The sequence below is a fragment of the Vipera ursinii genome (assembly GCF_947247035.1).
Source record: "Vipera ursinii genome assembly, chromosome: 1".
In the NCBI taxonomy this organism is placed as follows: Eukaryota; Metazoa; Chordata; class Lepidosauria; order Squamata; family Viperidae; genus Vipera; species Vipera ursinii.
This window is the reverse complement of record NC_139512.1, coordinates 9,708,468-9,723,823: the sequence shown is the minus strand read 5'-3', so window position 1 is coordinate 9,723,823 and position 15,356 is coordinate 9,708,468. Positions and strand designations below refer to the sequence as shown.

At 45.2% G+C, this 15,356-nt stretch overlaps 1 protein-coding gene across 1 annotated transcript in view; it reads right to left on the bottom strand.

The window, feature by feature from the left end:
• Positions 1 to 6,891: 6,891 nt before the first annotated feature.
• The window catches only part of POLRMT (RNA polymerase mitochondrial), a 70,338-nt gene continuing 61,873 nt past the window's right edge, over positions 6,892 to 15,356 (bottom strand). The window contains exon 21 of the mRNA XM_083363175.1: positions 6,892 to 7,448. Within this exon, the coding sequence (XP_083219301.1) occupies positions 7,399 to 7,448 (50 nt within the window). The 3' untranslated portion in view covers positions 6,892 to 7,398. The remainder of the gene's footprint in view (positions 7,449 to 15,356) is intronic.

Here is a 15,356-nt window from a genome sequence, read left to right as displayed (position 1 = left end):
TAAGGAGTCTTGCCCCGTTTTATGACTTTTCTTGCCACAGTTGTTAAGTGAATCACTGCAATTGTTAAGTTAGTAACACGGCTGTTAAGCGGATCTGTTTTCCCCATTGACTTTGCTTGTCAAAAGGTAACAAGTTGTCCCACTTTCTGTTTTTTAAGTGAATCACTGCAGTTGTTAAGTGAAACATTCAGTTGTTAAGCCAATCCAGCTTCCCCCATTCACTTTGGAATCTAGCGGGGAATGTTCTAAATGATGATCATGTGACCCAGAGACACTGCAACAATCATAAATTGTTGCCAAGCAGTTGAATTTTGATCACATGAGCGTAAGGATGCTGCAACGGTATGTGAAAAATGAGCAAAAGTGACTTTATTGCCATTGTAACTTTGAATGGTCACTAAACAAATGGTTGTAAGTCAAGGACTGCCTGTATCAGGGGTCTGAGGAATTCTGAGAGTTGAAGTCCACAAGTCATAAAAGGGCCAAGTTTGAAGACCCCTGGCCTATATTATACTTCATTTTTAGCTCCCAGGAAAAATATCTTTAGCTGTTAATAGTCAAATTTAGCTGTTCGGCAAATGTATTTATGACAGTTTCACTGTCTTGGGGTCATGTGCAACTCACTGAATACTTGTCTTGTTTAGCAACAGAAATTTTGGGCCCAGTTGTCGTAAGTTGAAGACTACCTGTATAAGGAGTAAACTTGCAGATCATAGGCTATGCTGGGGTTTTCATTGAGCTGATTGTACATGGAAATAAAAGTTCCCATTCTGGACAGAATCCTATTATGCTCAAAGTGGACAATCTCTTAAGTGGACGATCACTTAAGCATGAGCCAGCAGTGTGCAGCAGCAGCCAAAAATGCCAATACAATCCCGGGTTGCATAAACAGAGGCATAGAATCAAGATCACAGGAAGTATTAGTACCGCTTTATAAAGCCCCAATAAGGTCACACCTGGAATACTGCAGCCAATTTTGGTCACCATATCACAAAAAAGATGTTGAGAGTTTGGAAAAAATTCAACTAAGATGATCCAAGGCCTGGAGACTAAAACATACGAAGAACGGCTGTAGGGCTTGGGTTTGGCCAGTCTAAAGAAAAGAAGAAATAGGGGAGACATGATAGCCATATTCCAATATCTGAGGGGCTGCCACAAAGAAGACGGGGTCACGTTATTCTCCAGAGCACCAGAGGGAATGTCGAGAAACAATGGTTGGAAACTGAACATGGAGAGAAGCAACCTGGAATTAAGGAAAAACTTCCTAACAGAGAGGACAATTAACCAGTGAAGCAAATCCTGGGTGCTCCATCACTGGAGTTTTTTTAAAAAAAGAGGCTAGACAGTCACTTGTCTGAGATGGTGTTGGTTCTCCTGCTTAAGGCGGGGCTGGACTAGAAGACCTCCAAGGTCCCTTCTAGCGCTATTCCTAAATTCAGGCCTCATCAGATCGGATAGGATAGGATAAGACAGGTAGGTAATCTCGGCTCTTTTATGACTCATGGACTTCAGCTCCCAGAATTCCTGAGTCAGCTGTCTCAGGAATTCTGGGAGCTGAAGTCCATGAGTCATAAAAGAGCCAAGGTTGCCTACCCCTGTCCTAGGCCTAGGCCACTTTATGACTCATGGACTTCAACTCCCAGAATTCCTGAGCCAGCCATGCTGAGGGGAAAGGGAGAGGTTTTCAAGCTGAGCCATGCTGACTCAGGAATTCTGGGAACTGAAGTCCACGAGTCATAAAAGAGCCGAGGTTGCCTACCCCTGTAGCATATAAGATTATCTCCCTTCTGATCCTGCATTTTGTGACAGTGAATTCTACCAGGCTATGCTAACAGTTTGATTTCCCCCTGGCTTAATTTCACTTCCAAACAGCCATTGCCAAGCAAACTCTGATTCCCACAACCTTCTTCTGTGTGAGAAAAGACACATTCAATTGCGAACAGCATATGCAGTGCAGTGGATCTGTTTGGCTTTGCTCGGCACGTCCGCTGTCTGCCTTTCCTTGGGCACTGTCTCTCCTGGTGCATGTTTTAGCCAGGCTTCTAGTGGCTAATGAGGCGAATGACAAGGGGAGTAGTGTGGCTGAGGCTGTAACGGTTGTGGCTGTGTGATTGTGAGAAATGGAGAGATTGCTTCTGTCGATGATGCAGAGAAGGGCCAGGATCTGAGTGAGGTGGGAGAGGAGATCGCTGAGGTAAATCTGCAGGCGTTTCATTTAGAAAGCACAAGTGTCAGGGGGCAGTTAAAAAGGATTGATGGTTTTGGAGTCCCAGGAAGGAAATATAGAGGTCATCTAGTCCAACCCCCCCCCCCAGACAGAGCATGATCTTCTTGACCATCTCGGATAGTCCTGCACTTCTCTGTGAATTGTCAGCTGTGATCTTGGACTTATAAAAGGAAATCCTAACCCAGTGTTTCTCAAACTTGACAACTTTTAAGATAGGTGGACCTGAACTCCCAGAATTCCCCAGCCAACCATGCAGGCTAGGGAATTCTGGGAGTTGAAGTCCACTTCTCTTAAAACTGCTAAAGTTGAGAAACACTGCTCTGTCCCCTCCTCAGCAAGTTAATTTGAGGAACTGTGATGTGATGAGAGATTACTCTTTATAAAGGATGAGATCAGTTCAGGAAAGAATTCAGTACTCAACTATCACTAGCTCTGAAATAAATTCCCCCCCCCTTTTTAATCCCAGTTCTGTTTCCCCTCCTCTATTTCATTTATGCACCAACAGAACTCTCTTCTGCTAAGACCTATGGATGGTAAGATACTTGAGACAAGTGCCTTTAAAGCAATATATGATTATTCATTAATAATATGCAGTGCAAATAAATCTTACACAGCCGCATCAACAGCATGCATTTTTAATCATTCCATTTCCACCTGGTCATTGCTGCTAGAAACTCCTCACGGCATGTAGACAGGATTTGCTATCCTCTTCTTCCCACACCTATCGTAACAATTCTGTGAGATAGATCAATAGGAGAGATTGATTGCCTGGAATACAGAATAACAGAGTTGGAAGGGACCTTGGAGGTCATCTAGTCCAACCCCCTGCTCAAGCAGGAGACCCTTATCCCATTCCAGACAAGTGGCTGTCCAGTCTCTTCTTAAACTCTTCCAGTGTTAGAGCATTCAAAAGTTCTGGAGGCAAGCTGTTCCACGGATTTAATTGTCCTAACTGTCAGGAAATTTCTCCTTATTTCTAGGTTGGTTCTGTCCTTGATAAGTTTCCATCCATTGTTTCTTGTTCTGCCTTCAGGTGCTTTGGAGAATAGCTTGATCCCTTCTCCATCCAATTTATTCTTATAGTAGTTCTTACATTTGCTGATTGCCTTTCAGATTCTCCTTGGGGAGTTAAAAACTCCATCATTTTTTTAAAAAAATCATAAATGAACTGCAAATACCTGCTCAATTCCCTGTTCCCACCCTATTTTTGGTCATGCTGTAGGAATCTGAGCAACTGGCAGAGATAAAGAGTATAACGGTATTAGGAAGCACAGCTCTATAAGTAATTAAATTGCTTTTAAGCTGTGGGCCCTTGCAGAGAAAGCCAATGTAGAAGCTGCCACTTCTGTAGCAGCAGCTGGTTTTTTTTAAATATATATATATATTTAAATTGCATGCAAAAATCTAATTATGGTATGAAAGATACGTTCATTCAGATCATTTCATTTTCCCAAACAAATGGGTGTTTCCTTTAAGCAGATGCATTCTAAATCGAGACCCTACTACCGAATCAAAACATGCAGAGGTAGAGAGAATTTGGGGGCACGGAACAAGAGTAAAATTCCTATCAGCATACATCAAAATGGAACCCAAATGGGTCTTTTCCAAAGCCGCTTAATTTTGAAGTCTCTTGAGAGCATGCAGATGTTGCCTCCACATCTATGCACATCCACCCGGAAAGGAAAGGAGAGTTTTTGCTTTCTGCCTTAAAAGTATTACAGATAGTTCTCAACCTATCATCATTCAGCGATCTTTCAAAATTACAACGGCACTGGAAAAACTGACTTATAACTGACTTTTTCACACTTACGACTGTTGGAGCATCCCCAGGGTCACATGATCAAAATTCAGATGCTTGGCAACTGGTTGGTACTTACGACCGTTGCGGTGTCACGTCATCCTCTTTTGCGACCTTCAATGGGGGAAGCCAGATTCACTGATCTTTGCTTATCTTCTGATGCCAGGTGGAAAACCCTTGGAAAGGAGCCCTCTTGGCTCTCACTTAACAATGGCGGCGATTCACTTAACAACTTGTGTCAAGAAAGGTCGCAAAAATGGGGCAAAACTCACAACAACTGTCTTGTTTAGAAGTGAAAATTACGGACCCAATTGTGGTTGTAGGCTGAGGTTTAGGTTTAGGTTTAGGTTTTATTTAATTTGTATACCGCCCTTCTCCCTAGGGACTCAGGGCGGTTCACAGGGCATATATAATTACGATACAAAAGTTAAAATAAGATTAAACCAATGCCCAAATAAAAACAATAATACAATAATAAAAACAACAATTTTAAAAACCCATATTCCCCCATCAGGCCAGACCAGCTAATTTGAATTACTTGTACTCTGGTTTGGATTTTGGGATGGTGGAGTCAACATCTGGAGGCCCACAAACCGCTTGTCTGAAATGGTATAGGGTTTTCCTACCTGAGAAGGGGGTTGGACTAGACCTCCGAGGTCCCTACAACTCCCTTATTCTGTTATTCTATTATTTAATACAAGGGTCCCCAACCTTGGCAACTTTAAGACTTGTGGACTTCAACTCCCAGAATTCCTCAGCCAGCTTTCTGGGAGTTGGAAGTCCACAAGTCTCAAAGTTGCCAAGGTTGAGGACCCCACCCCCCATCTAATAGATAGGTCAAGTTTTCCAAGCATCCATTTGGTGAGGCACCCTTTGTTTCTGTGTGTTGCAAAGAGGAGGTCTCTTTCAGTCTTTCCTTCAAGAAAAAGTTACCACTTGAGTGTGAAAAGCATAAAATATCCCCATTTCTCCCTGAAGGAAAACTGTCCTGTTCTTTGTCGATATTTAAGAGGTGGGCTATTATGAGGATGTTGCATTGCTGTAGCAGCCTCTTTAGAACATAATAATCGTAGGGCTGGAAGGGACCTCAAGAGGTCTTCTAGCCCAACCCCCTTTTCAAGGCAGGAGATTATAACGTTTTGGTTAAATGGTTGCCAGGTCTATTTTTTGAAAACCTCCAGTGATGGAGAACCCATTGCTTTGGGAGGAAGGCTGTTTCTTGATTAATTGATTAATTAACAATTGATGTAATTGTTCTGTCAGGAAATTTTTCCTTAGTTCTAGGTTGCTTCTCTCTTTAATGATCTTCCATCTGTTACTTCCTGCTCTGTTCTCAGGTGCTTTGAAAAATAAGTTAACCTCCTTTTCTCTAGGACAGAGGTAGGGAACCTGGGCTCTTTGATGACTCGTGGACTTCAACTCCCAGAATTCCTGAGCCATCCATGCTGAGGGGAAAGGGAGAGGTTTCCAAGCTGAGCCACGCTGGCTCAGGAATTCTGGGAGTTGAAGTCCACGAGTCATCGAAGAGCCAAGGTTGCCTACCCCTGGTCTAGGCCTAGGCCGCTTTATGACTCGTGGACTTCACCTCCCAGAATTCCTGAGCCATCCACGCTGAGGGGAAAGGGAGAGGTTTCCAAGCTGAGCCACGCTGGCTCAGGAATTCTGGGAGTTGAAGTCCACGAGTCATCAAAGAGCCAAGGTTGTCTACCCCTGGTCTAGGCCTAGGCCGCTTTATGACTCGTGGACTTCAACTCCCAGAATTCCTGAGCCAGCCGTGCTGAGGGGAAAGGGCTCTCCCTTTCCAAGCTGAGCCATGCTGGCTCAGGAATTCTGGGAGTTGAAGTCCACAAGTCATGAAAGGGCCATAGTTCCCCCATGCTGGCTCAGGAATTCTGGGAGTTGAATTCCACGAGTCACAAAAGAGCCAAGGTTGCCTACCCCTGCTCTAGGACAACCCTTCAATTACTGCAAGACTGCTGTCCTGTCACCCACAGACCTCCAGCTGAGTATGAGTCGGTATTCTGCAGCAGATATATAAAAAAAAATGTAGACCATCCCCTTGGTCTCATGTTGCTTTTTCAAAAATTTAAATTGGTTTTGTATTTATCTTTTGCAAGCCACCCAGAGTCGCCTTGTGGGTGGCATATATATTTAATAAATAAATATTACAGAATAACAAGAGTTGGAAGGGACCATGGAGGTCTTCTAGCCCCAACCTCCTTCTCAAGAAGGAAACCCTGTATCGCAAGGGTCTTCAAACGTGGCCCTTTTATGACTTGTGGACTTCGAGTCCCAGAATTCCTCAGCCAGGCACACTGGCTGAGAAATTCTGGGAGTTGAAGTCCACAAGTCATAAAAGGGCCACGTTTGAAGACCCCTGCCCTATACCATTCCAGACAAGTGACTGTCTAGTCTCTTCTTAAAAATCTCCAGTGATGGAGCACCCACAACTTCTGGAGAAAAGCCGTTCCACTGTTCTCGCTGATGTGAACTTTTCCCTCAGTTCTAGGTTGCTTCTCTCTTTACTTCTGTTCTCAGCTGCTTTGGAGAACAGATTGACCCCCCCCTCTTCTTTGTGACCACCCCTCAAGTACTGGAAGGCAGTTGCCATGTCAACCCTAATTCTCCTCTTTGATAGGCAGACATACTTATCTCCCTCCACCGATCATGATATGATTTAGCCTCCAGAGCCGTTATATCATCTTTGTTGCTCTTCTCTGAACATTTACTAGAGCCTCCGCGTCTTTTTTTTTTTTTTGGTATGGTGGTGACCAACACTTTGCAGCCAAAGACTTTTTCCTAAGTTTACTTCCCCTCGTCGCGAAACCTAGAAGGACGAGTCAAAAAGCTCGGCTTATATTTCAAATACTTACTTTATTTGCAATTGCCAGAGGAAATAGCCGGGATGGAGGGATGTCCCCTCAACAGGAACAAAGTGCATAAAAATTGAAAAGGGGAGAGGAACGCAATCTTGGATTCGGTAGCCGAGGACCCCCAAGAGCGAAAACCAATATCAACAACTATTTTCTTCCAGAAGAGACAGGCGGGGCCAAAATGAGTCCTTTCTCCAGACGATCTACGGAGAAACATCCTGTCGGCACACTCATGTGTCCCTGATAAGCCTAAAAACCCGGTTTTCGGGGTGACGCGTTTCCAACTCCTCTGTGGGGAAGGAATTCCTTGTCAGGCTGATTCCCTCCAGAAGCATTGAGAGAGGGACCAAATTTAAGGAACCGGGTACATTTTCAATCCCGTTCAGAGAGACTGGAAAGAAAAATGGGAAGTTGCTCCTTCTCAATATGCCCCCCCGGACACCCCGGCCGGGTCTAAGTTCGAATGTAGAGAGGATCAGGACAAAGATGACCTTGCAGAATCAGTTGAAAAAGTAGACTGATCTCTTCACCTTTTCTAGATTGAAGTCACCTGATGAGGAGAAAAAAGAGAGATTGAGGAAAAAGTGAAGAAGGAATACCGGTTGGGAAAAATGTAAGCCAACAAGAGTCCAATCAATGGGAGTGGGATGGAGCCCTAGTGATGCAGCGGCTAGAATGCAGTACAGGCGGTCCTCGACTTAAGGCAGTTGAGCCCAACATTCCTGTGGTTAATCGAGACATCTGTACGGTGGATTTTTGGCCCCTTTTAATGACCTTTCTTGCCTCAGTTGTTAAGTGAATCACTGCAGTTGATAAATTAGTAACCTGGTTGTTAAGTGAGTCTGGCTTCCCCCATGGACTTTGTTTGTCAGCAGGCCGCAAAATGATCTTGGGACACAGCAACGGTCATAAATATGAACCGGCTGCCAAACTTTTGAATTTTGATCATGGAAAGGTCGTAACTCTGAAAAACGGTTGTAAGTCACTTTTTTTCCAGTGCCGTTGTAACTTTGAACAGTCACTAAAGAAACTGTTACACGTCGAGGACTACCTGTATTGCAGGCTAACTCTGCCCACTGCCAGGAGTTCGATCCTGACTGGCTCAAGGTTGACTCAGCCTTCCATCCTTTCAAGGTCGGTTAAACGAGGACCCAGATTGTTGAGGAGCGACATGCTGACTCTGTAAACCACTTAGAGAGGGCTCTAAAGCATTGCGAAGCGGTATATAAGTCTAAGTGCTATTGCTATTGGATATATATGAATGAATGAATGTATGAATGAATGAATGAATGAACAAGGGAAGGGAGCTATGGCTATTTACCACCTGGTTTCAAAGTTTTATTTATTTATATTGCCTTTTATTGTTTTTACAAATAACTCAACCTCCTTCCTCCTCCTATTTTCTCCACAGCAACCCTGTGAAGTTGAGTTGGGCTGAGGGGGAACGACCAGTCCAAGGTGATCCAGCTGGCATTCATACGTAAGCCGGGACTAGAACTCACAGTGTCCTGTTGATTGGCCCAAGGTTTCCCAGCCTGCTTTCGTGGCTAAGCTAGGGCTAAAGAACTCACCTTCCTGGTTTCTAACCTGGTGCTTTAATCACTAGACCGGGGTCCTCAACCTTGGCAACTTTAAGACTTGTGGACTTCAACTCCCAGAATTCCTCAGCCAGCGGGGACAAATATATATATATATATATATATATCAGTGACAGATTCTGGCAGTGAGCCACGGATTCTCTCTGCAGGTGGGTACGTGTCTGCCAACGGAAATACCACCGGGACCCCACAGGATATGCTTAGGAGGACACAAACGTTGTCTTTCAAACAACAAGGCCCCCATGGCTTGCTTTAATGCCACAGACTGGACTGGGTGAGATGGTATTCGGAACACACTGAGAAGCAATTTCCCTGCCAAAAGCAGGTTTGCAGAGAATGCAAACAAGCGATGAGAGCAGCATGGTGTGGCCGGTTGGTCAAACTGGTAAATCATATGGCATCAGGCCCAAACTGAAGGAGTTTGGTGCCCGAGGCTTTGCTGAGATCAACTGCAACACAAGCCAAGGGTTGGATAACGTTTTGGGACACCGTTGCTCCTTCCAAAGGGGAAATACTGGGATAAGAGTTTTGTTCTGATTCCGGAGATTCTTACAATAAATATGAAAATGGAGCCAGAATTATTTTTCTTAGATTTGATGGGCAAAGAGCTTGAAATAAAGTTTGGAACTGTTACTATAAATGAGAGCCAGTTGGGCCTACTGTTTAAGGTGATGGCCTAGAAACCAGGAGATAGTGAGTTCTAGTTCTGCCTTAGGCATGAAAGCCGGGTGGGTCACTTTGGGCCAATCACCAGGAGATGGTGAGTTCTAGTCCCACCCTTAGCCATGAAAGTTTGGCTGGGTGACTTTGGGCTCAAAGGGTTGTTGTAGAGAAATGAGGAAGAGGCAGGAAGAAGGAATATTAGGTATGTTTGGGGCCTTAAGTTATTTGTAAAAATAAGGGTGATATATTTTATTTTATTTTATTTTAATTCCATTTATATCCCGCCCTTCTCCGAAGACTCAGGGCGGCTTACAAGCTTAGCAGTAGCCTTCATTCTACGTATATCTATGTACATACACATATAATAAGAAATGAAATGAAATGTGGGAGGGTGAGCTATGTGGACAAGTACGCTGCTGAGAAAATTTGCAGGCTCCTGTGCTGCTTTTCCTCCTCCTTCCTCATTTAAGCCTTTTTCCGCGTCAGCACCGCAGAGTTGCCAATAAAGCTGCAACTTTGACACAGGTGTGGGAGCGGCAGACTGCAGGAGCCACATGTGGTTGGGAAGCACTGCAGCCACCAGCAAACAGGAGAAAGTCGCCGAGTAAAACAAAGCGGTGGGAGTGAATGGGGGAGGGGGAAATGTACAGAGACGCAAGAAGGAAAAAGAGAGGTATAAAAGCAAGAGGTGGAAGTTTACAAATACTCTGCAGGCCAGCCGGGAACAGAGAAGAGAAAAGCAGAGGAAATGCCAGAGAGAGGAATTAAGGCAGAACAACGTTGGTCTGAAAGAAAGCATTGTTATGCACTACTAGCATGACTGCAGAGTGTAGTATTGTGGTAGTAACTGAATTGTAACGGCGTATAGTAAGTGAAATTGTTCCACTAATAGCAATTGCAGGTAACCCTTGGCTTATGACCACAATTGAGCCCAACTGAAGCAGGAGGCGTGAGCCTAAATGGACTCCAGAAGATGGTAGAGGACAGGAAAGCCTGGAGGAACATTGTCCATAGGGTCGCGATGGGTCGGACACGACTTCGCAACTAACAACAACAAAGTGAGACATTGTATACCGCCCTTCTCCCTGAGTCCCTCGGGAGAAGGGCGGTATACAAATTAAATTATTAAATTAAAGTGAATTTTGCCCCATTTTTACAACCTTTCTTGCCCCGGTTGTTAAAGCGAGTCGCTGCAGTTGACAAGTTTGTAACCCGGTAGTTCAAGGAATCCGGCTTCCCCCATGGACTTTGCTTGTCAGACGGCCGCCAAAGGGGATCACGTGACCTTGGGACACGGCAGCGGTCATAAATATGAGCCAGGTGCCAAGCATCTGAATTTTGATCCCATGGCCACGGGGGATGCTGGAAAGGTGGTAACTGTGAAAAATGGCCATAAGTCACTTTTTTCAGTGCCGTTGTAACTTTGAACAGTCAGTAAACGAACTGGAATTCTGGGAGTTGAAGTCCACCAGTCATGAAAGGGCCAGGTTTGAAGACCCCTGCCTTAGGGCTATAGAAATAATAGCAATAGGATAAAATGTACTCCTCGACTTACGACCACAACTGAGCCCAAAATTTATGTTGCTAAGCGAGACAGTTGTTAAGTGAGTTTCGCCCCTTTTTATGATTAAACAGTGCCATCTATTGGGACCTCAGAAGCAGCCCTTGTCCTCTGAAGGGGATCCACTCTGTTGCTGTTCGGAAGGGCAAGAAGCCCTGGCTACGATCACCGAGGCCTTGGGTAAGGACAACCGACACCTCCTTTTAACTCGGCTTATTTTGTTTTACCTCTACCCAGTTTTGTCCTGCCCTCTCTATCCATTTTTGCTTCTCCTTTTTTGTTCTCGTGTTTTAAACAAGCTGGCAGCATATCAATGCAAATAATAATCAAATAGTTGCAAAGCACCTCTGTCTACTCCAGGTCGATAGGTAGATAAACAGGCCGAATCCAGTCTGAACATCTGGTTGTGCAATCAACCATAAGGTTGACTCAGCCTTCCATCCTTCCGAGGTAGGTAAAATGAGGACCCAGATTGTTGGGGGCAATTAAGCTGACTTTGTAATAATGCCGCTTGGGGGTGTGTGAAAAAGCCCTAGTAAGCAGGCATATACATAGAATGAAGGCTACTGCTAAGCTTGTAAGCTGCCCTGAGTCTTCGGAGAAGGGCGGGATATAAATGGAATTAAAATAAATAAATAAATAAATAATCTGCGCTCCATAACTCTACTTTTCTGTTGCTTAAATCAGGGGTCTGCCGCCTGGGCCACTTTTAAGACTTGTGGACTTCAACTCCCAGAATTCCTCAGCCAGCCACGCTAGAACTGCTAGAACAGGGGTCTTCAAACTTGGCCACTTTTAAGACTTGTGGACTTCAACTCCCAGAATTCCTCAGCCAGCCACGCTAGAACTGCTAGAACAGGGGTCTTCCAACTTGGCCACTTTCAGACTTGTGGACTTCAACTCCCAGAATTCCTTAGCCAGCCCAGCCTGGCTGAGGAATTCTGGGAGTTGAAGTCCACAAGTCTGAAAGTGGCCAGGTTGGAAGACCCCTGTGCTAGAACAATGCAATCAATTCAGTCTTAAGGCAGGTAAGAAGCCAATGGGCTTGGACCAAGGAATTTAGCAACAGGAGATAAGCCAATGACTCATTGCTCAGTCACCAAGCTCAATCTTGCTGTTGTACAGCGGACAGGAGCATCATTCGAGTCACGCTTAACATTGGGGGGGGTTGTAAAAGGGGGGGTTAAGGCATCATGCTTGTGAGCACAGCTGGTTGTGGTGTCTATTTTAGGCTCCAGATACAATTCTTACGCATTTCCCACTGAAAAACAATAACAATATAGCGCCATCAATTTTCACCAATCAATTTTCACCTGCTTTTGACACCCCGGCGACAGTCGAAAGGGACTGAGATACTCGCCTTCATACTGTGCATCTCCTACAACTCCGTCAACTCCCCAAATGAACGTTTGCAAAAGGAAGTAACCAAGGCTCGTCACATTTGCACGAATGGATGTCACCCCTGACATTCCTCAACTTACGACCACAACGGATTCCAAAAATTCTTTAAGCGGCACATTTGTGAAGTGAATTTGGCCTCTTTCTTTTACGGCCTTTCTTGCCGTAATTGAATCACTGCAATTGTTCAGTTAGTGTGATGGTTGTTAAGTGAATCTGGGACTGACTTTGCACGTCGGAAGGTCACCAAAGGGGATAGCGTGACCTCTGGGACGCGGCAACCGTCGTAAATATGAGTCAGTTAGCTCCACCCACTTCTGGAAACTAGGGAGGGTTCCTTCTGAGGTGATTCTCACCCTCATTTTCCTTCTGAGGGCTCAGCTGCCTCTTATCTCTAGTCCTGTGATCAAAATTTGGGCACTTGGCAACTGGCCCGTCTACTTCCGACCGTTGCATTGTCCCCGCTGGGGCCATGCGATCCCCTTTTCCTACTTTTCCCAGCTGGCCTCTGACCAGAAAGTCAATGGGGGGGGCGCCGGAGAGCTAGATTCACTTAGTGACTGCACGATTTCGCTTAACAGCTGCGGCGACTCGTTTAACAGCTGCGGCGGCAAGAAAGTTTGCAATACGGGGCAAAACTCAATTGCCTTGCTTAGCAAGGGAAATTTTGGGCTCTGTTGTGATGGCAAGTTGAGTACCTGTACAAAAGGGACTAGAACCAGGCTTTGATTAATGGTCTTAATTAGTCTTGATGAATGGAGAGGGTCTACTTTGCAGTCAGTTCTCCAAACAATGAGGCATAGAAGGAGCTCTCGCTCTCAAGGGGAAAAGGCACAGGTAGCGTTTTTTACATTTCCCCCTTTCCCTCCCTTCTCTATGTATTCCTTGTGGATCGTTAAGGTGCTTCCAAGTAAAAAGGCATCACGCAGGGATGCAATCATTCAAAGCTTTATTTAGCGATAAAGTAAATAGAAAGAGTTTCCTGGCATGGAGGCCTCCATGCCTGGATTGTAAGCTAGCAGAAGAGGGAACAAGGAGAACAGAGAGCAAGCAAGCATAGCTAGACAAAGAGCAGTCCCTTGAGCAGAGGTATTTATGGGGGGTCTCAGCCCCTCCCTTTCCATAAAACTCTCTCGCCAATGGGGCTGCAGGGGCCGGGGACCCCTGACCCACCAGTGGGAGCAAAGAAGCCTCTTTGCTCCCATCTGATGACCTTTTTGGGGAACTGCCATGGCTGGCACAAAACATCTAACATTCCTTTCCTTTCCTTTCTTTTCCTTTCCTTTCCTCTCCCTTCCTCTTCTCCATCACTGGAGATTTTCAAGAACAGACTGGACATTCCCCTAAGACAGTATAGGTTCTCCTGCTTGAGCAGGGGGCTGGACTAGAAGACCTCCAAGGTCCCTTCCATCTCAGTTATTCTACCGTTCTACTATTCTATTCTATTCTATTCTATTCTATTCTATTCTATTCTATTCTATTCTATTCTATTCTATTCTATTCTATTCTATTCTATTCTATTCTATTCTATTTCTATTTCTATTTCTATTCTATTCTTTCCCATTCCTTTCCCTTTCCCCTCCTTTCCCTCCCCTTTCTCTTCCCTTCCCTTCTTCACCCATTTATAATCATAATCATAAAAGTAAAGTGGGAAGGGACCTTGGAGGTCATCTAGTCCAACCCCCTGCTCAGGCAGGAAACCCTACACCAGTGACGGCGAACCTTTTAGAGACCGAGTGCCCAAACTGCAACCCAAAACCCACTTATGTATCATTGGGTGCCGAGTGGGCGTGGCCCATTGGGTGGGCGTGGCTGCAGTGGTAACGGCAGACTGGGTGGGACTAAAAAGTTCAATCCATCAATTCCAACTTTGCGAGATCGTTTTTTCCCCCCGCGAGAAGTTGAAGTTGATTGATTGATTGAACCTTTTTTTGTTTTTTGCACATGGCAGCAGAGGCCTAAAGCGAAAAGGTTTTACAAAACCCAGCTGAAGGCCTAGGACTGGGGCAACACCACACCACGCGTGCCCACAGAGAGGGCTCTGCGTGCCACCTGTGGCACCTGTGCCATAGGTTCGCCACCACGGACCTATACCATTTCAGAAAAATGGCTGTCCAGTCTCTTCTTAAAAACTTCCAGTGTTGGAGCATTCGCTGCTTCTGGAGGCAGGTTGTTCCACTGATTAATTGTTCTGTCAGGAAGTTTCTCCTTAGTTCTAGGTTGCTTCTCTCCTTGACTAGTTTCCATCCGCTGCTTCTTGTCCTGCTTTCAGGCGCTTTGGAGAATAGCTTGACTCCCTCTTCTTTGAGGCAGCCCCTGAGATACTGGAAGACTGCTATCATGTCACCCCTCACCCTTCTCTTCGTTAAACTACACATAACCAATTCCAGCAGCCGTTCCTTATCTGTTTTAGCCTCCAGTCCCCTGATCATCTTTGTTGCTCTTCTCTGCACTCTTTCCAGAGTCTCAACATCTTTTTTACATCGTGGTGACCAAAACTGGATGCAGTATTCCAAGTGTGGCCTTACCAAGGCATTGTAAAGTGGTATTAATACTTCACGTGATCTTGATTCTATCCCTCTGTTAATGCAGCCTAGCACTGTGTTGGCTTTTTTGGCAGCTGCAGCACACGGCTGGCTCCTATTTAAGTGATTGTCCACTAGGACTCCGAGATCCCCCTCCCAGTTGCTACTATTGAGCAAGGTACCCACTACTATACCTGTACATTTGGTTTTTCTTGCCTTACTTTTTTCACCATTGAATTTCATTTTGTTAGATAGCGCCCAGTGTTCGAGTCTGTCCAGATCCTCCTGTATCTTAAGCCTATCTTCTGGAGTATTGGCTATTCCTGCCAGCTTGGTGTCGTCTGCAAATTTGATGAGTTCCCCATCTATCCCCTCATCCAAATCATTGATGAAGATGTTGAAGAGCACTGGGCCCAGAACAGAGCCCTGGGGCACCCCACTACACACTTCCATCCATGTAGATGCGGTTCCATTGAGGACCACATGCTGAGTACGGCCTGTCAGCCAGGTACGAATCCCTCTGGTGGGATTCTTTTCCAGTCCTCTGGTAGTTCCCCAGTGCTCCAGGATCTTGGACCAATCATTTCATTTACTTTTTGTTTTTTACATGTTGAAAGCAGCTTTTTTTGGTTATTTTTGACTTTGGTCACAAGCCTTAGTTCATTTTGAGCCTTAGCGTTCCTCACTTCGTCTTTGCAGGCACGGGCTATTTG